The following is a 19,373-nucleotide window of genomic DNA, read 5'->3' on the forward strand; positions in this document are numbered from 1 at the left end:
GCTTTCGAGGAGCTAACCGGAAGTGCTATGCTAATCCGAACGTTATAACTTTACATGGTGTAGTTTCCACTTGTGGCCACCAGATGGCGAGAAACAGGAAGTGCTATGCTGACCCCAATATTCTAACTTTACTTCTTGTAGTTTCGACGTGTGGCCACCAGGTGGCGACTCATCAATAACAGCAGCGTCCATAATGATAAATGTTTGAGATTTCAGTGAATTATCTTTGAAAAATGATTGAAAGTTTATCATAAAACTGTGACGGATCATCAACATAGATCAGACTGTGAGTTTAATCCAGGAAGTTTGACTGTAATCTATTTCTTTCAGGTTTAAACAGGTAATAGTAGTAGTTGAATTCAGTCAACCAAACATGGAAGAATGGCCGAGTTATATAAGTAAAGTGAATTATAATCTAGTGCTGATATTTCACACATTATCTTATTTTTTTTGCTAATTTAGCCTCGAGGATATTTATGTGCAGCTTCCAACTCAGTTTCTCAGTTTCTCATCGTCATCGACAGTAATTCCTAAAAATGTGTTTGCATGTGCTTGTTGAATTTGTTTGGATCTGTGATGAAACCTGAGTGTGTTTTTCTGAAATGTTGTTTCTGTGTTCAGGTTCTTGAGTGACGTCACCATCTGACGTGGGTCATGTCGTGGTTCAGTGGATCTTCTGAGGTGAGCAACACTAAACTACAAAACCCTTTATGGTTTTCCCACAACTTTCAGTTTTCAGAGAGTTAATATCTACGTGTGTGTGTTTATCTAGATAAATTGAAAGGTTATATATTCAGATCTGTGGATGTAAAGTCTCAATATCAATAAATCATCAACTTTACAGAGAGTAAACAGACGCTGGTCACTCCTACAGAAGCTTTACCTTTACATCTGGGACAAGGAAAGCGTCTGTTATTATTGTTATTTTTCTTGAAATTCTTTTTAAAACAGCATTAGATTGTTTTAAATTGATAAAGTAATAAGCGTGAGGTGAAAGCAATGATTTTAAAATGATTATTAGGTTAAACTTTGTGAAAATACAATCCAGAGAAGTGGAGAAGTTCAGTTTGCGGAGGTCTTCAAATGTAGTTATAGTATAGAAGCAAAGTTAATTTATCAACAGGAAAAGTTATGAAAAATGGAGCTCAAATAATATAAGTTGACATTTGTCATTAAAAATATGTATCTCAGAACAAGTAGGAAAAACGTTTTGCTTCCTCTTTGTTATTATTTATTATTATTATTATTATTATTATTATTATTATTCCGCACCAGTGATTTTCTAAAACCTTCCAATTTAGTCAAACTCATCTTTTCCACAGAAAACGCACCTGAAGTTCACGCGTGTAACGCGTCATTTGAGTAATTTTACTTTGCGGAAGCAAACAGGAAGTGCTATGCCAATCCTAATAATTTAACTACTTGTTGTAGTTTCCACTTGTGGCCACCAGATGGCGACAAACAGGAAGTGCTATGCTAATCCTAATATTTTAACTTTACTTGTAGTTCTCACGTGTGGCCACTAGAGGGCAATCGTCATCAATAACAGCGGCGGTAAGGACAGCAAACGTGGCGATTTGAGCGAATTATCTTCATGAAATGATGGAAAGTTTCTCATAAATGTTTGCTAGATCGTCTCCATGAAGCAGATTGTAAGTTTATTCCAGGAATGTTGCAGCGTGGAGCCGCGACATGTCCACCTTGTTTTATAATCGTCTCAGAAGCACTGACGGGTGATTTGTGACTGTTTGGTTGTAAACCGCGTTTCTACTCCACCTGACGACAAACTACAAACTCCCAACGTCCAGAAACGTCCTCAAACTCCAGGATTCACTCTGGAAACACCACAACATTCGTATTAAATTCATTATTAGATCAGATGCGTGTGTTTATGTGTGTATTTGAGTCAGCAAGTCTCTGCCCCGCCCGCTCCTGTGCACACAGTGAGGGAAACAAACACACCTTAAACACTTCCGACTGTCAGGAAGTTATTCTGAGGTTCAAATCAAGTCTGAAACTTGTTTAAAACGGAAACTTCAAACATTTACGTCGTCATTTGTCAGGTTGTACTTTCGAGGAGCTAACCGGAAGTGCTATGCTAATCCAAACGTTCTAACTTTACTTGGTGCAGTTTCCACTTGTGGCCACCAGATGGCGATAAACAGGAAGTGCTATGCTAATCTTAATATTGTAACTTTACTTGGTGTAGTTTCCACTTGTGACCACCAGATGGCGATAAACAGGAAGTGCTATGCTAATCCCAATATTCTAACTTTACTTGGTGTAGTTTCCACTTGTGGCCACCAGATGGCGACAAACAGGAAGTGCTATGCTAATCTTAATATTCTAACTTTACTTCTTTTAGTTTCCACTTGTGGCCACCAGATGGCGACTCATCAATGACAACGGCGTCCATGACGGTAAATGTTTGACATTTTACTGAATTACCTTTGAAAAATGATTGAAAGTTTATCATAAAACTGTGACGGATCATCAACATAGATCAGACTCTGAGTTTAATCCAGGAAGTTTGATTGTAATCTATTTGTTTCAGGTTTAAACAGGTAATAGTAGTAGTAGTTTATTCGCTCAACCATATACATGATGCAACAAAACGAAAACAATTTCTGTCAGTTTATTTGACAGTGACTTTATTTTGGCAGTGTGTTCAGGTCCACAATATCGTGTATTTATAAAGTATTTAATCTGACAAAATATAGGATTCGTTTGAGCATGAAAGTGATTCTGATGGTCTTCTGAAGTAAAAAAAACAAAAAGCGTGTGGCTGAGTTAAATAAGTAAAGTGAATTATAATCTGGTACTGATCTGATTTTACACATTATCCTATGTTGTTTGCTAATTTAGCCTCGAGGATATTAATGAGCAGCTTCCAACTAAGTTTCTCATCAAGTGATTCCTAGAAACATGTTTACACGTGCATGTTCAATTTATTTACCATTAAATTTAACGTGGGTTTGACAGTTAATATCCCTGATTCCAGACGACATATTTAGTGTGTGTCAAATCATATTTCTAATATTGTGAGCTCTATTTCTACGATGCTCATGAGCGTTTCCAGGTCCTTTCCTGAGCAATAGGAGCGGCTGTCATCAGCTTATAATAAACCAATAGAATAGAATAGAAATACTTTATTAATCCCAGAGAGAAGTTCTTGTAGCGTCGCTCCACACAGCCTGTAAGAAGAGAGAAAGAAAGTCCAGACTTCTCTGGAATCTCATTAAAAACAGTAATAATGTTGGTTCTTTGGTACGAACCCTAAAGTAACCACAAATGTGGAGTATCCTGATTACTAGAATGTTCCAATTCTTTCCTTTACTTTAGATTCATCACAGCATTTATCAAACATTTCAGCCATTATTTCTCTTTGTGGTTCTTTTTGTTCACAGATGCTGCGACAGACGAGGAAACTCTGGTTTCTGGATCCCGTTTAAAAAGGTAAGAAAGAAATATCATGTAAATTCTGTGAATTATTACTGGAAATACTCCAATTGGACATTAAGAAATAAATCATCTTAAAGTGCACATGTACATGAATTCATTGAGTATTTCTTTGTAAGACTATAGTAAGGCTATTAAAAGGCTTATGGAGTTTGAAAATGACAAAGTTTGGGAGGGTGATGGAAATTGGTCAAAAAAAAAAACGTAAGGCTATAGTATGGCAAAATAAGTGAAAATATGAAAAATTGAGAAAGTGATGGAAATGTGTCAGAAATGGTGGTAAGGCTATAGTAAGGCTATTAAAAGGCCAAATGGGGTGAAAATAATAAAGTTTGGGAGGGTGATGGAAATTGGTCAAAAAAAAAACGTAAGGCTATAGTATGGCAAAATAAGTGAAAATATGAAAAATTGGGAAAGTGATAGAAATTGGTCAGAAATGGTGGTAAGGCTATAGTAAGGCTATTAAAAGGCCAAATGGGGTGAAAATAATAAAGTTTGGGAGGGTGATGGAAATTGGTCCAAAAAAAAACGTAAGGCTATAGTATGGCAAAATAAGTGAAAATATGAAAAATTTGGAAAGTGATAGAAATTGGTCAGAAATGGTGGTAAGGCTATAGTAAGGCTATTAAAAGACTTATGGAGGTGAAAATATGAAAAATTGAGATAGTGGTGGAAATGGGTCAGAAATGATGGTAAGGCTATAGTAAGGTTATTAGTATGTTTATATTGTTTTTAAAGTTTAAAATCAATCAATTCAGGAGATTTTTCTGCTCCACATTCTCTCTGTTGACGTTGAGGAAGTTGTTCTGAGTGTTGAAGGTGAATCTCTACAGTTTGGATTGTAAATCCAACTAAAAACCAAACCTAAAAACAAGTGTTTGATTGTGTTTCCTGCTTGTACTTGATAATAATTAATGATAAATAGATTTGGCTGTACAAAGAAAAGACGGTGGACGGTGTCTCCTCCTTGTGGCAGAATTATGTCACTGCATTTATTGACCCGTTTCCACATTTATTTTGGAGGAAACTTTGTTTTTTGTTTTTAAATATAATGTAACTGCTGTTAATTGTTATTGGAAATATCCTATTTTGACTGTAGGAATTAAATAATGTGAAAGTAAACTTCATAATTGCCTGAATTGATTATTTCTTGGTCCTGCAGCTTCTTGTGTTGTTATGTTTGTAACGAGCCACCAGGTGGCGCCACAGAAGATGTGTTTCTGAAACTGTTGTTTGTGTGTCCAGGTTCCTGAGTGGCGCCACCTGGTGGTGTGACGGTGGAGCAGCAAACGACGTCCAGAGTGGAACATGTGGTGATGAACTGCAGTCTTGTGTCTTGACTCCTCCCACTGTTCCACTTTGGAACAGTGGGAGGAGTCAAGACACAAGACTGCAGTTCATCACCACACCCACTGAAGAGCTGCACTTTTTTTATGGGTTAATTTAATAAAAAAAATGTATAACTTTGTTCAGCATAACCCTCTGTCCTCCCTGGGGAAGGGCTGGACGGGAACCGCCACACCCACCGAAGTGTTTCGCCAGCCCTTCCCCCTCCACCCCTCCTTCTCCACCTGCCTGCCTCCATCTCTCCTCCCTCCCTACCCCCCCCAGAAGACTTTCCCACCCTGCCAACCCCAACCTGACCCTCCTGACCTCAGCCTGTAGTCTGAACCCCTCTAGTGAAGTGAACTGGTGTGAGGAGGACTTGAACCTCTGCAGCACCAAAGTGTCTGACAGACTGAACCACTGCACCACCATGTGTTCTGCTTCACCTGCTTCTTCTTCAGCTTCTGTCTCTACTTTTTTTTTTTTAGCCTCGTATGTGGCGAATGGAAGGATAAATGGAACCCGAGCAGAATGTCCAGTGTGGCTGGTTGGCTCAGTGAGGAGGACCAGTGCCTTGCTCCTGGGAGACCTGGGTTCAAGTCCCAGTGAGGGTGAAGCTCCAAGGAGACATAAAAGTTCCTGCAGGTGAGAAAGAGAGTTATATTAACTCTTAATTCAACTTATATGAAAATTTTCAATAAAAGCCCCGGACCGGACAACTCCTAATCTCCCTACTCTTCTTCTCTTTTATTAGTCCCTCTTTCTTCCGCCTTGACATTCCTACGGCTTATTTTTAGACTATTTTAGACTCCGCCTCTTCTTAATTATCAGTCCCTCCCTCAAGATTGAGTGTCCTTAACTTATACGATCTAAAGGGGACCTACCCCGCCTCTCCTCAACACTTGATTTTGATGTCAAGGCTCTCTGTTCTCCTCACAGTTCCCTGACCAGGATTTGAACCTTGTCTAGTTGGTACCTAAGCACTCCACGTGCGAAGGTTTATCATGTGAGCTGTCCGGCCACCTGGGATCCTGCTGTCCTTCTCACCTTTATACTCACTGCTTCTACTGAAACACTCAAGCAATAAGTTAAAGAGACACAAGCCCTAGAAGAGGAATTGAACCCACGTCTCCTGCACCAAGAGCAGCTTTGTTCCTCACTGAGCTAAAGACCCTGAAGTCAAGTCTTGGACTCCTTCACCTTTATACTGACATGTATTGAACACTGTTATACAAAGAGACCAGAAGAATAAATTAAGTACAAGTTCCAATCTCAGATTCCACTTAATACACACTTTAAAGGAGATAGAAACACATAACATAGAACACATAGAAGTAAGGTCTCCACTGACCAGGACTAGAACCATCAACCTTCTACTCCAATGACAGTGGTTCTTCTCACTGAGCTAAACAACTTGGAGGTCTGGACCTCGACGGTTCAGCCTTTGTGCTCAAGGGTTGAAGAACCAAGACCAAACACCTTGGTGTGGAAGACTTCACCTTACCACACCTCACCTGTGTGGGGTGTGGGGGGGGGGGGGGGGGGGGGTGAGGTGAGGCAAGGTGTGGTGAGGCACCTGTGGGGGGGTGAGGTGGGGTGTGGTAAGGTGAAGTCTTCCAACACAGGTGAGGTGGGGTGGGGTGGGGGTGTGGGGGGGTGAGGTGAGGTGAGGTGTGGTGAGGCACCCCACCTCACCTCACCTCACCCCCCCACAGGTGTGGGGTGTGGGGTGTGGGGGGGGGGGGGTGGGGTGAAGTGTGGGGGGGGTGGGGTGGGGTGTGGTAAGGTGAAGTCTTCCAACACAGGTGAGGTGGGGTGGGGTGGGGGTGTGGGGGGGTGAGGTGAGGTGAGGTGTGGTGAGGCACCCCACCTCACCTCACCTCACCCCCCCACAGGTGCCTCACCACACCTTGCCTCACCTCACCCCCCCCCCCCCCACACCCCACACAGGTGAGGTGTGGTAAGGTGAAGTCTTCCACACCAAGGTGTTTGGTCTTGGTTCTTCAACCCTTGAGCACAAAGGCTGAACCGTCGAGGTCCAGACCTCCAAGTTGTTTAGCTCAGTGAGTAGAACCACTGTCATTGGAGTAGAAGGTTGATGGTTCTAGTCCTGGTCAGTGGAGACCTTACTTCTATGTGTTCTATGTTATGTGTTTCTATCTCCTTTAAAGTGTGTATTAAGTGGAATCTGAGATTGGAACTTGTACTTAATTTATTCTTCTGGTCTCTTTGTATAACAGTGTTCAATACATGTCAGTATAAAGGTGAAGGAGTCCAAGACTTGACTTCAGGGTCTTTAGCTCAGTGAGGAACAACGCTGCTCTTGGTGCAGGAGACGTGGGTTCAATTCCTCTTCTAGGGCTTGTGTCTCTTTAACTTATTGCTTGAGTGTTTCAGTAGAAGCAGTGAGTATAAAGGTGAGAAGGACAGCAGGATCCCAGGTGGCCGGACAGCTCACATGATAAACCTTCGCACGTGGAGTGCTTAGGTACCAACTAGACAAGGTTCAAATCCTGGTCAGGGAACCGTGAGGAGAACAGAGAGCCTTGACATCAAAATCAAGTGCTGAGGAGAGGCGGGGTAGGTCCCCTTTAGATCGTATAAGTTAAGGACACTCAATCTTGAGGGAGGGACTGATAATTAAGAAGAGGCGGAGTCTAAAATAGTCTAAAAATAAGCCGTAGGAATGTCAAGGCGGAAGAAAGAGGGACTAATAAAAGAGAAGAAGAGTAGGGAGATTAGGAGTTGTCCGGTCCGGGGCTTTTATTGAAAATTTTCATATAAGTTGAATTAAGAGTTAATATAACTCTCTTTCTCACCCGCAGGAACTTTTATGTCTCCTTGGAGCTTCACCCTCACTGGGACTTGAACCCAGGTCTCCCAGGAGCAAGGCACTGGTCCTCCTCACTGAGCCAACCAGCCACACTGGACATTCTGCTCGGGTTCCATTTATCCTTCCATTCGCCACATACGAGGCTAAAAAAAAAAAAGTAGAGACAGAAGCTGAAGAAGAAGCAGGTGAAGCAGAACACATGGTGGTGCAGTGGTTCAGTCTGTCAGACACTTTGGTGCTGCAGACTGACGGAGGTTCAAGTCCTCCTCACACCAGTTCACTTCACTAGAGGGGTTCAGACTACAGGCTGAGGTCAGGAGGGTCAGGTTGGGGTTGGCAGGGTGGGAAAGTCTTCTGGGGGGGGTAGGGAGGGAGGAGAGATGGAGGCAGGCAGGTGGAGAAGGAGGGGTGGAGGGGGAAGGGCTGGCGAAACACTTCGGTGGGTGTGGCGGTTCCCGTCCAGCCCTTCCCCAGGGAGGACAGAGGGTTATGCTGAACAAAGTTATACATTTTTTTTATTAAATTAACCCATAAAAAAAGTGCAGCTCTTCAGTGGGTGTGGTGATGAACTGCAGTCTTGTGTCTTGACTCCTCCCACTGTTCCAAAGTGGAACAGTGGGAGGAGTCAAGACACAAGACTGCAGTTCATCACCACATGTTCCACTCTGGACGTCGTTTGCTGCTCCACCGTCACACCACCAGGTGGCGCCACTCAGGAACCTGGACACACAAACAACAGTTTCAGAAACACATCTTCTGTGGCGCCACCTGGTGGCTCGTTACAAACATAACACCACAAGAAGCTGCAGGACCAAGAAATAATCAATTCAGGCAATTATGAAGTTTACTTTCACATTATTTAATTCCTACAGTCAAAATAGGATATTTCCAATAACAATTAACAGCAGTTACATTATATTTAAAAACAAAAAACAAAGTTTCCTCCAAAATAAATGTGGAAACGGGTCAATAAATGCAGTGACATAATTCTGCCACAAGGAGGAGACACCGTCCACCGTCTTTTCTTTGTACAGCCAAATCTATTTATCATTAATTATTATCAAGTACAAGCAGGAAACACAATCAAACACTTGTTTTTAGGTTTGGTTTTTAGTTGGATTTACAATCCAAACTGTAGAGATTCACCTTCAACACTCAGAACAACTTCCTCAACGTCAACAGAGAGAATGTGGAGCAGAAAAATCACCTGAATTGATTGATTTTAAACTTTAAAAACAATATAAACATACTAATAACCTTACTATAGCCTTACCATCATTTCTGACCCATTTCCACCACTATCTCAATTTTTCATATTTTCACCTCCATAAGTCTTTTAATAGCCTTACTATAGCCTTACCACCATTTCTGACCAATTTCTATCACTTTCCCAATTTTTCATATTTTCACTTATTTTGCCTTTTAATAGCCTTACTATAGCCTTACCACAATTTCTGACACATTTCCATCACTTTCTCAATTTTTCATATTTTCACTTATTTTGCCATACTATAGCCTTACGTTTTTTTTACCAATTTCCATCACCCTCCCAAACTTTATTATTTTCACCCCATTTGGCCTTTTAATAGCCTTACTATAGCCTTACCACCATTTCTGACCAATTTCTATCACTTTCCCAATTTTTCATATTTTCACTTATTTTGCCATACTATAGCCTTACGTTTTTTTTTTGACCAATTTCCATCACCCTCCCAAACTTTATTATTTTCACCCCATTTGGCCTTTTAATAGCCTTACCACCATTTCTGACACATTTCCATCACTTTCTCAATTTTTCATATTTTCACTTATTTTGCCATACTTATAGCCTTACGTTTTTTTTTTGACCAATTTCCATCACCCTCCCAAACTTTATTATTTTCACCCCATTTGGCCTTTTAATAGCCTTACTATAGCCTTACCACCATTTCTGACACATTTCCATCACTTTCTCAATTTTTCATATTTTCACTTATTTTGCCATACTATAGCCTTACGTTTTTTTTTTGACCAATTTCCATCACCCTCCCAAACTTTGTCATTTTCAAACTCCATAAGCCTTTTAATAGCCTTACTATAGTCTTACAAAGAAATACTCAATGAATTCATGTACATGTGCACTTTAAGATGATTTATTTCTTAACGTCCAATTGGAGTATTTCCAGTAATAATTCACAGTATTTACATGATATTTCTTTCTTACCTTTTTAAACGGGATCCAGAAACCAGAGTTTCCTCGCCTGTCGCAGCATCTGTGAACAAAAAGAACCACAAAGAGAAATAATGGCTGAAATGTTTGATAAATGCTGTGATGAATCTAAAGTAAAGGAAAGAATTGGAACATTCTAGTAATCAGGATACTCCACATTTGTGGTTACTTTAGGGTTCGTACCAAAGAACCAACATTATTACTGTTTTTAATGAGATTCCAGAGAAGTCTGGACTTTCTTTCTCTCTTCTTACAGGCTGTGTGGAGCGACGCTACAAGAACTTCTCTCTGGGATTAATAAAGTATTTCTATTCTATTCTATTGGTTTATTATAAGCTGATGACAGCCGCTCCTATTGCTCAGGAAAGGACCTGCAAAAAGGCTCATGAGCATCGTAGAAATAGAGCTCACAATATTAGAAATATGATTTGACACACACTAAATATGTCGTCTGGAATCAGGGATATTAACTGTCAAACCCACGTTAAATTTAATGGTAAATAAATTGAACATGCACGTGTAAACATGTTTCTAGGAATCACTTGATGAGAAACTTAGTTGGAAGCTGCTCATTAATATCCTCGAGGCTAAATTAGCAAACAACATAGGATAATGTGTAAAATCAGATCAGTACCAGATTATAATTCACTTTACTTATTTAACTCAGCCACACGCTTTTTGTTTTTTTTACTTCAGAAGACCATCAGAATCACTTTCATGCTCAAACGAATCCTATATTTTGTCAGATTAAATACTTTATAAATACACGATATTGTGGACCTGAACACACTGCCAAAATAAAGTCACTGTCAAATAAACTGACAGAAATTGTTTTCGTTTTGTTGCATCATGTATATGGTTGAGCGAATAAACTACTACTACTATTACCTGTTTAAACCTGAAACAAATAGATTACAATCAAACTTCCTGGATTAAACTCAGAGTCTGATCTATGTTGATGATCCGTCACAGTTTTATGATAAACTTTCAATCATTTTTCAAAGGTAATTCAGTAAAATGTCAAACATTTACCGTCATGGACGCCGTTGTCATTGATGAGTCGCCATCTGGTGGCCACAAGTGGAAACTAAAAGAAGTAAAGTTAGAATATTAAGATTAGCATAGCACTTCCTGTTTGTCGCCATCTGGTGGCCACAAGTGGAAACTACGCCAAGTAAAGTTAGAATATTGGGATAAGCATAGCACTTCCTGTTTATCGCCATCTAGTGGCCACAAGTGGAAACTACATCAAGTAAAGTTAGAACGTTTGGATTAGCGTACCACTTCCGGTTCGCACTTCCGGTTAGTACAACCTGACAAATGACGACGTAAATGTTTGAAGTTTCCGTTTTAAACAAGTTTCAGACTTGATTTGAGCCTCAGAAGAACTTCTTGACAGTCGGAAGTGTTTAAGGTGTGTTTGTTTCCCTCACTGTGTGCACAGGAGCGGGCGGGGCAGAGACTTTCTGACACAAATACACACATAAACACACGCATCTGATCTAAGAATATATTTAATACGAATGTTGTGGTGTTTCCAGAGTGAATCCTGGAGTTTGAGGACGTTTCTGGACGTTGGGAGTTTGTAGTTTGTCGTCAGGTGGAGTAGAAACGCGGTTTACAACCAAACAGTCACAAATCACCCGTCAGTGCTTCTGAGACGATTATAAAACAAGGTGGACATGTACTGGTTCCCCGCTGCTCCCTACTGCAACATCCCTGGATTAAACTTACAATCTGCTTCATGGAGACGATCTAGCAAACATTTATGAGAAACTTTCCATCATTTCATGAAGATAATTCGCTCAAATCGCCACGTTTGCTGTCCTTACCGCCGCTGTTATTGATGACGATTGCCCTCTAGTGGCCACACGTGAGAACTACAAGTAAAGTTAGAATATTTGGATTAGTAGAGCACTTCCTGTTTGTCGCCATCTGGTGGCCACAAGTGGAAACTACAAGTAAAGTTAAAATATTAGGATTGGCATAGCACTTCCTGTTTACTTCCGCAAAGTAAAATTACTCAAATGACGCGTTACACGCGTGAACTTCAGGTGCGTTTTCTGTGGAAAAGATGAGTTTGACTAAATTGGAAAGTTTTAGAAAATCACTGGTGCGGAATAATAATAATAATAATAATAATAATAATAATAACAAAGAGCAACATGACCAAGTTTTTCCTACTTGTTCTGAGATACATATTTTTTATGACAAATGTCAACTTATATTATTTGAGCTCCATTTTTCATAACTTTTCCTGTTGATAAATTAACTTTGCTTCTATACTATAACTACATTTGAAGACCTCTGCAAACTGAACTTCTCCACTTCTCTGGATTGTATTTTCACAAAGTTTAACCTAATAATAATTTTAAAATCATTGCTTTCACCTCACGCTTATTACTTTATCAATTTAAAACAATCTAATGCTGTTTTAAAAAGAATTTCAAGAAAAATAACAATAATAACAGACGCTTTCCTTCTCCCAGATGTAAAGGTAAAGCTTCTGTAGGAGTGACCAGCGTCTGTTTACTCTCTGTAAAGTTGATGATTTATTGATATTGAGACTTTACATCCACAGATCTGAATATATAACCTTTCAATTTATCTAGATAAACACACACACGTAGATATTAACTCTCTGAAAACTGAAAGTTGTGGGAAAACCATAAAGGGTTTTGTAGTTTAGTGTTGCTCACCTCAGAAGATCCACTGAACCACATGACCCACGCCAGATGGTGACGTCACTCAAGAACCTGAACACAGAAACATTTCAGAAAAACACACTCATCAATTTAAAAACAATATAAACGTACTAATAGCCTCACTGTAGCCTAACCATCATTTCTGACCAATTTTTTATCACTATCTCAATTTTTCATATTTTCACTTATTTTGCCTTACGTTTTTTTGACCAATTTCCATCACCCTCCCAAACTTTGTCATTTTCACCTCCATAAGCCTTTTAATAGCCCTACTATGGCCATTTGGCCATTTGGCCTTTAAATAGCCTTACTATAGTCTTACCATCATAATAGTCTTACTGTCACAGAGTGAGCCCATCACACACACACCCAGTCAGTCACGCAGGCGGAGAGGCAGCTCCTGTATCTGCTGGCATATTTAAAAGCAGCTGTTCTACTGCAGTAACATTTCATTTCCATAGTTTCTGTCTTGGCTTACCTGGTTTAAGTTTTCCACACTTCACCGTTTGCCACAACGTCTCACTAACATTGGTTCCAGAGTGCAGGGAGGCCTACCACCATTATGTAGCATTTGTTTGTTTGTCCATATTTCTAAACATCCATTCCTCTGGTAAACAACATTGTACCAGTAACAAAACACACTGACACACATGACCGTTTTTGCAGGTTAATGTTTCAGCAAACTGACAAACACATGGATGTTTGTGGAGACTGTGCAGCTCCAACACTTCCTCCTTCCTGGGGAAGGGACGTTCCACTGCAGTCATTGGAGGGTTCCAGCTCTGGGCGGAGCGAACCAACATTTTAGTGGGGGTGTTTTACTGGGTTTGGGGAAAATGTATTTTATTATGTGTAGAAGGGTTGACTGAAAATGATTTTGGGTGTTTATGCATTTTGTGTTTGTTCTTTTCAGTTGTTGTTTTTCATTTAGAATGTTCTATTATGTCCTATTCAATACTTTGTTCTTTACATAGTTGATTGTGCTGACAACAAAATCACACAAAAATGATCAATGGAAATCACATTTATTAACCCATGGAGGTCTGGATTTAAAATTAAAAGATCCAAAACTGGCACAATGAGCTGAATCTTCATCAATGGAATTGAAGGACTTTTTCATGGACTTTTTGTGACGATGAGTATAAATCCAGAACAAATGAAATTTGAAATAAAATTTTCTGATCACTTCTGATTCGTGTGTCACTTGAAAAATAAGTACAATATTGTTTACTGAGGCCATTCACTTACATGCTGTATATTATTGGACTTTATTGTGTAGATTTGTACACACACGAAAAAATACAACACCTTCCCTCTTTGATGAAGAAATACAGGAAATAAACAATTAACACAAAGTCAATACTTTAATTATGGGCTCATGATTTCCTGAAAGTGAACGTCAGGAAGCAGCCTAAGCACTCTGAGCTTGGGTTTTCTCCAGAACCTTCAGAGCGATGATCTTCGTCGCCAGCAGAGCTTCATTGCAGGCACTGGAAATATGAGATGGAGGCAGCAGGAAGCCGTAGCGCCCTCGATCCTGGAGCTCAAACGTGAAGGAGTACTTGATGCCCAGGTTGTACGCCCAGTCATCAGAACCACCGGGGGCCAGATCTGAGGATGAGTTCTGATCAGGAGGGCTGGACTTCAGGCATAATGTGGGTTTCTTTATTTAAAACACGGGACTCACAAATGGTCTTTGCTCCAGCACCATATTTGTACATGTTCCTGTAATGTCTTCTGATTTTCTGGGCAGCTTCCTGGGTCATCTCAAGCTTCAAGAAACAGGAGAATTCACACACATGCTTCGGGAATAATTCGATATTAATTGATAATTCCTGATTACACTGGACAACCAACCAAGTCCCTGTGATTCTCCGCTTCCTCCAGTTTGCAGGAATACGGGAAGAGCAGCATCTGGGAGTAGGAGTGGATGGTGAGGTAGAGCTGAACCGAGTCCTTGTGGCTGCGCAGGAAATCGGCCACGGCCTGTGACTCGGGCTCGGATTCGGGGAAGGCGCCGCAGTAGATCTCAGTGCAGGGATCAGGCGACGCCCCCTCGGCTGGGAAACAAGAGCAGCTCATCACGCAGGCGATACCGACTTTACATGTGTGGGGAGGAAGACTTACTGCACCAGTTGGCGTCAAAGTTTCTGTTGAGATCGACTCCGATGCAGCTGCTGCCCTGGCTGACGGAACGGTTCTTCCTCCACATCCTGTTCTGGGACAAAATCCATGCAGTCAACAAGACTTCCTTCACCAACTGCTGCTGAAAGCTTCGTCTCTTACTGTGGTCCATGTGTACTTGTATCCATCGGGGTTCAGTACGGGCAGGATGTAGACGTCCATGTTGTCCAGGATGTGAGTAATGTCTGCATTTATGTTGTAAAACGACAAAGACTGGCAGAGAACGGGGGCAGGGATGTCATTTCACTTTCAACCGGCGATGCAAAACCAAACCATTTCCAAAGTGCAGATGTACTCACGTAGTGTACGAACCATAAACAGAACGCGGGAGAGACCCACTCTCTGGCATGGATCCCACAGTCCAGCCACATGGCTTTCTTGTTTGGATTATTATTCATAGACAACTGAGGAAAAAAGATCAGAAATTAATGTGATTCAAGAAAACATTGGCTGAATCAATAGTACATTTACCTTCAGGGCATAAAGTGGCCGCTTCTCATATGAAGAGCCAATGAGAATGACTTTGAGGGTGTTGGGGTTGTCGTGTGCCGTCCTGTTTATCCAATAATAGATCTACGGTGAAGGCAGTGGTTATAAACTGTATTTGTGTTCAATCCCTGTCTCACACATTACAAACAATCCAGAGCACCTACGTCCTCCAGACTGTGATAGCGCTCGTAGAAAGTGGCGCTGCTTCGTGGGTCGGTGGTGTCGTTCCTCGTCTGCATCTCAATCAGCTCATTGGCGTTTGCCAGCAACACCCTGAAAGAGACACTCAAACACAAGTCACTCACCTGCAGGCAGCTGGAGTGTGAGAGATCTGGCGGCGGCGGCGTACTGGTGTGTGATGCCGTTGGTCTGCAGCAGACTTTGGACCGTTTCTGAGCTGTTTGCAGGCACGTAAAGGTGAACCTGACTGTCCTCTTGGATGTGCTGCCATGAGACGGGCTGCCACAAGGCTGTCTGGAGCAAATGTCTGATGTTCTGATTCAAAAGAGGAGGGCAAACACAAAGACCCGTCAAGACTTACCTCATACTGGGTGGAAATGTTCCTCACCACCTGCACCTGCTCTTGTGTTTTCGGGGTGATCGCTAGAACCTGATCGCTGGACGAAGAGAAAATACGAGTTTACAAGTTTTCACAATCTGGTGCTTGCGTAAGTGTGTCACTTCTCCATTCCTCTGTGATTGGAAATCAGTGATGTTCAGCTTGTCCCAGATACTCACCGTGTCTCGGTGCAGCGTCCAGGCTGCAGGAGTGAATCCACATGAATTAAAACCAATAAAATAAAACGAGTCTTCATGATTTCGGGATCAGACTGAGAGGAATGACAGAGGTTTGCTCAGACGGTGGGGGTAGGGAGCATTATTGACCCAATCTGTGTTTATTCAGAAAGTGAACTTTACTTTGGGAAAAGGCTGGTTGCAGTGACTCCTCCTGGCCTGCAGGGGGCGAGAGCGGCTAGAAGAGGGAGGGTGAAAGGTCACGTTTGTTTCCAAGATGTCGGGCCACGACCAGCTGGTGTTGTGTTTCTGTGAACTGACACGGTAAGCTTCTGCTTTTCCCACATTAAACCGTGTAAATCTGGAGACAACGAGGAGTTTATCTGGTTATTTTGGCTGCTGGAGCTTTTTACTGACGAACAGCTGCTTTTACACCAGCAGGAAAAAACGAACAATCATCCATCCAGGGGAATAAAACCCGTTTTTTTCTTGCCTGTAACATACTAATGACGGAGTTTCTAGGTATATTTCTATGTAAAGTTTATCAAAACAGCCTGCTAAAGCTCCGTGTGTTACTCATTCACCAGAAAAACAAAGAAAACATCTCTAACAGACACCAAATATCCTGGGACATATTTAACTATTAAAACTGGTTAGATGTCTCAATGTTCCAATAAACCCGAATCTAATGATGATCGTCCCCCCTGATTTATAAAGTAACAGGATTCAATTCAGTTCTATTCATAAAGATCCCAATACAAGTCATGTGAAGGCATGAAGAACCAGACCCAGAGGAGGAACCTGCAGAACCAGGCTGCATTAGTGACACGTAACAGTGAAACGTGGACGTAGAGGACAGAAGCTCGGAGTCGGTCCTCCAGCAGTCTGGACTTCTATGAGCTTCACCAGAAAACGCTCCAGTCTGAAGACGGTCTGTGTTTCCGTCTGAGTTCCAGGTTGCTGTGGAAGCTGCTGCTGCCGCTGGTGTTCGTCTGCCTGCTGCTGATCGCCCTCTTGCTGCTGCTGCTGCTGGCCGTACGCTTCGGCCTGCGGAGCTTCAGGAACACCCGGCGGGCCAGAGACGGCCGGCCCGCCGTGGCCTTCTTTCACCCCTACTGCAATGCCGGCGGCGGGGGGGAGAGGGTGCTGTGGTGCGCCATCAGAGCTCTCCAGAACCGGTAAAGACGGCGAAACCGCGGGCGTGAAGTTCCGCTACCGTCTGCTCATGTGACATCTCGCTCCGCAGGTATGCAGACGTCAATTTCGTGGTGTACACCGGCGACCAGGGCGTCACGGGGCAGCAGATTCTGGCAGGAGCACAGCGCCGCTTCAACATCGCGCTCCCCCGCCCGGTGCAGTTCGTGTTCCTGAGGCACCGGCTGCTGGTGGAGCCCAGCATGTTCCCCCACTTCACCCTGCTGGGCCAGAGCGTGGGCTCCATCTTCCTGGGCTGGGAGGCCCTGACGTCCTTCGTCCCCGACATTTACATCGACTCCATGGGTTACGCCTTCACCCTGCCTCTGTTCCGCTACCTGGGCGGGTGCAGCGTGGCGAGCTACGTCCACTATCCCACCATCAGCACCGACATGCTGTCTGTGGTGCGAGAGAGGAACCCCAGGTGATCACCGCCGCCGTGTGTTGGTCTTCAGTGTGTGGAATTTGCTTGGCAACCGCTGAGTGGCATGGTGTTCCTGTTCCAGGTTCAACAACGCGGACTACGTCTCCAACAGTCTGGTCCTGAGTGCCTTCAAGGTGGTGTACTACTGCCTGTTCGCCCTGCTCTACGGCATGGCCGGCTCCTGCAACGACGTCATCATGGTCAACTCCTCCTGGACCCTGGACCACATCCTGTCCCTGTGGCGCTCGCCCAACCGCACCAGCGTGGTGTACCCGCCCTGCGACGTCAGCGCCTTCCTGGACATCCCCCTGGAGGAGGATGGCGACAGGAAGTGCCACTCCATCGTGTCCGTCGGCCAGTTCCGGCCGGAGAAGGACCACCGGCTGCAGATCCGAGTGTTCAAGAAGGTTCTGGACCGGAGGAGGGAGGGGCTGGGGGGCAGGGAGGCGCTGAGGCTGGTCCTGGTTGGTGGCTGCAGGAATCAGGAGGACGAGGACCGGGTGCTCATGTTGAGGGGCCTCTGCCAGGAGCTGGGCGTCGCCGACAGGGTGGAGTTCAGACTCAACGTACCGTTTGAGGAGCTGAAGAGGGAGATGGAGGAGGCGACCGTCGGCCTGCACACCATGTGGAACGAACACTTCGGGATCGGTGAGACGCCCGACGCCCTTTCACCTGTCCAATGTCTGCAGCTTATGCTTCTTGTGTTTTTCCCCGGCAGGCGTCGTGGAGTGCATGGCGGCGGGGAAGGTCATCCTGGCACACAAGTCGGGCGGGCCCAAGCTGGACATTGTGGTACCTTTCGAGGGAGGCCAGACCGGCTTCCTGGCCGAGGACGAGGACGGATACGCCGACGCCATCGAGAGGATCCTGGCTCTGCCGCCGGACCGCCGCCTGCACATCAGACGCAGCGCCCGGCAGTCTGTGGCTCGCTTCTCCGACCAGGAGTTTGAAGCCTGCTTCCTGGCCGCCACGGAGACTCTGATGGGAACCCTGGAGCGATGAGACCAGCGCTCAGCGCTGAACAAACACATCGGATCCAAGTCGTGTGTTCAGGGATTTCAATCATTCCCACTAATGAAACTCTTTGTGTGCAGCACCTCCACTTTCAGTGTGACCAGCGCTTTAGTTTTAGGACATTTCTTGTTGAAGCAAAGGAGATTCCGCCCGCGTGCAGAGAAATACTGTGAAAGAGGAGATAAGTACACTATCTACAGGATGTCTAATATTTCCAAAGTGTGAAGTATTTTCATTACGAAGGATGAATGTAAGTAAAGTTTTGTGGTTTATAAGACAATCTACATGTTGTAAATAAACATTCCTCTGTGACCTGCGTGCTGCAGTTTGATTTGATGTGGAGGGGAGTTAAATGCTCACAGCTTCGGCACATAAAAGAAGTCTGTTACAGAAGACTGGGCACATTCAGTGTGTAGTTTTTAACTCTGACGTGTGAGTGTGTGTGGGGGACTGCTGACTCGTCCAGGGTGTAACCTGCCTTCACCCAGTCAGCCTGGATTGGCTCCAGCAACCCACAACCTCCATTTTCCTCCACAACCTGTAAACAAAATGCAGAAAAACAACTGTAATCTTAAGACTTGAGTGTGTAATGAGGCATAGACTGCACAGTAAGATGTTTTTTTTGTTTCCATGATGGCGAAGGTCTCATCATGAAGAAATCCTGAACTGGATTTCTGCAAACAAGCCAGACTTTTTATCAGCAGACAGGATCACAATTTGTTCTGCTCATTTAATGTGCGATCAATAGTGCTGGACAAAGGTTGCAAGAGAGAAACTCGACAAACAGGTTTCTGATGAGGT

The 19,373-nt window shown here is 43.3% G+C and overlaps 2 protein-coding genes across 3 annotated transcripts; one reads left to right on the forward strand and one right to left on the reverse strand.

Annotated features, from left to right (window-relative positions):
• Window positions 1-13,830: 13,830 nt before the first annotated feature.
• Window positions 13,831-16,020, reverse strand: cpb2 (carboxypeptidase B2 (plasma); the record flags this gene model as incomplete). The annotated part of the gene is made up of 11 exons (XM_080520008.1): window positions 13,831-14,143; window positions 14,220-14,304; window positions 14,390-14,592; window positions 14,660-14,750; window positions 14,819-14,929; window positions 15,016-15,120; window positions 15,188-15,289; window positions 15,370-15,478; window positions 15,555-15,679; window positions 15,747-15,822; window positions 15,944-16,020. 11 exons carry the CDS (start codon window positions 16,018-16,020, stop codon window positions 13,944-13,946), a joined length of 1,284 nt encoding a protein of 427 aa, XP_080376134.1. The 3' UTR covers window positions 13,831-13,943.
• On the forward strand, window positions 14,860-18,877 carry alg11 (ALG11 alpha-1,2-mannosyltransferase). 2 transcript variants are annotated; one of them, XM_080520007.1, is made up of 5 exons: window positions 14,860-14,890; window positions 16,897-17,118; window positions 17,187-17,558; window positions 17,641-18,206; window positions 18,277-18,877. In XM_080520007.1, the coding sequence occupies exons 1-5, from the start codon at window positions 14,877-14,879 to the stop codon at window positions 18,558-18,560; spliced, it is 1,458 nt and encodes a 485-aa protein (XP_080376133.1). In that variant the 5' UTR covers window positions 14,860-14,876; the 3' UTR covers window positions 18,561-18,877. The 2 variants fall into 2 exon arrangements, with proteins under 2 accessions (XP_080376133.1, XP_080376132.1); XM_080520006.1 differs by lacking the exon at window positions 14,860-14,890 and adding an exon at window positions 16,208-16,264.
• Window positions 18,878-19,373: the final 496 nt, after the last annotated feature.

The sequence above is a fragment of the Blennius ocellaris genome (assembly GCF_963422515.1).
Source record: "Blennius ocellaris genome assembly, chromosome: 24".
NCBI classification, from domain to species: Eukaryota; Metazoa; Chordata; class Actinopteri; order Blenniiformes; family Blenniidae; genus Blennius; species Blennius ocellaris.

Excerpts from the sequence above, each read along its gene's own strand:
- alg11 (XM_080520006.1), top strand. The coding sequence starts at position 16,218 with ATGTCGGGCCACGACCAGCTGGTGTTGTGTTTCTGTGAACTGACACG. Across the intron at positions 16,265-16,896 it reads TGTTTCTGTGAACTGACACG|GTTGCTGTGGAAGCTGCTGC; the intron begins GTAAGCTTCTGC and ends TCTGAGTTCCAG. Across the intron at positions 17,119-17,186 it reads ATCAGAGCTCTCCAGAACCG|GTATGCAGACGTCAATTTCG; the intron begins GTAAAGACGGCG and ends CTCGCTCCGCAG.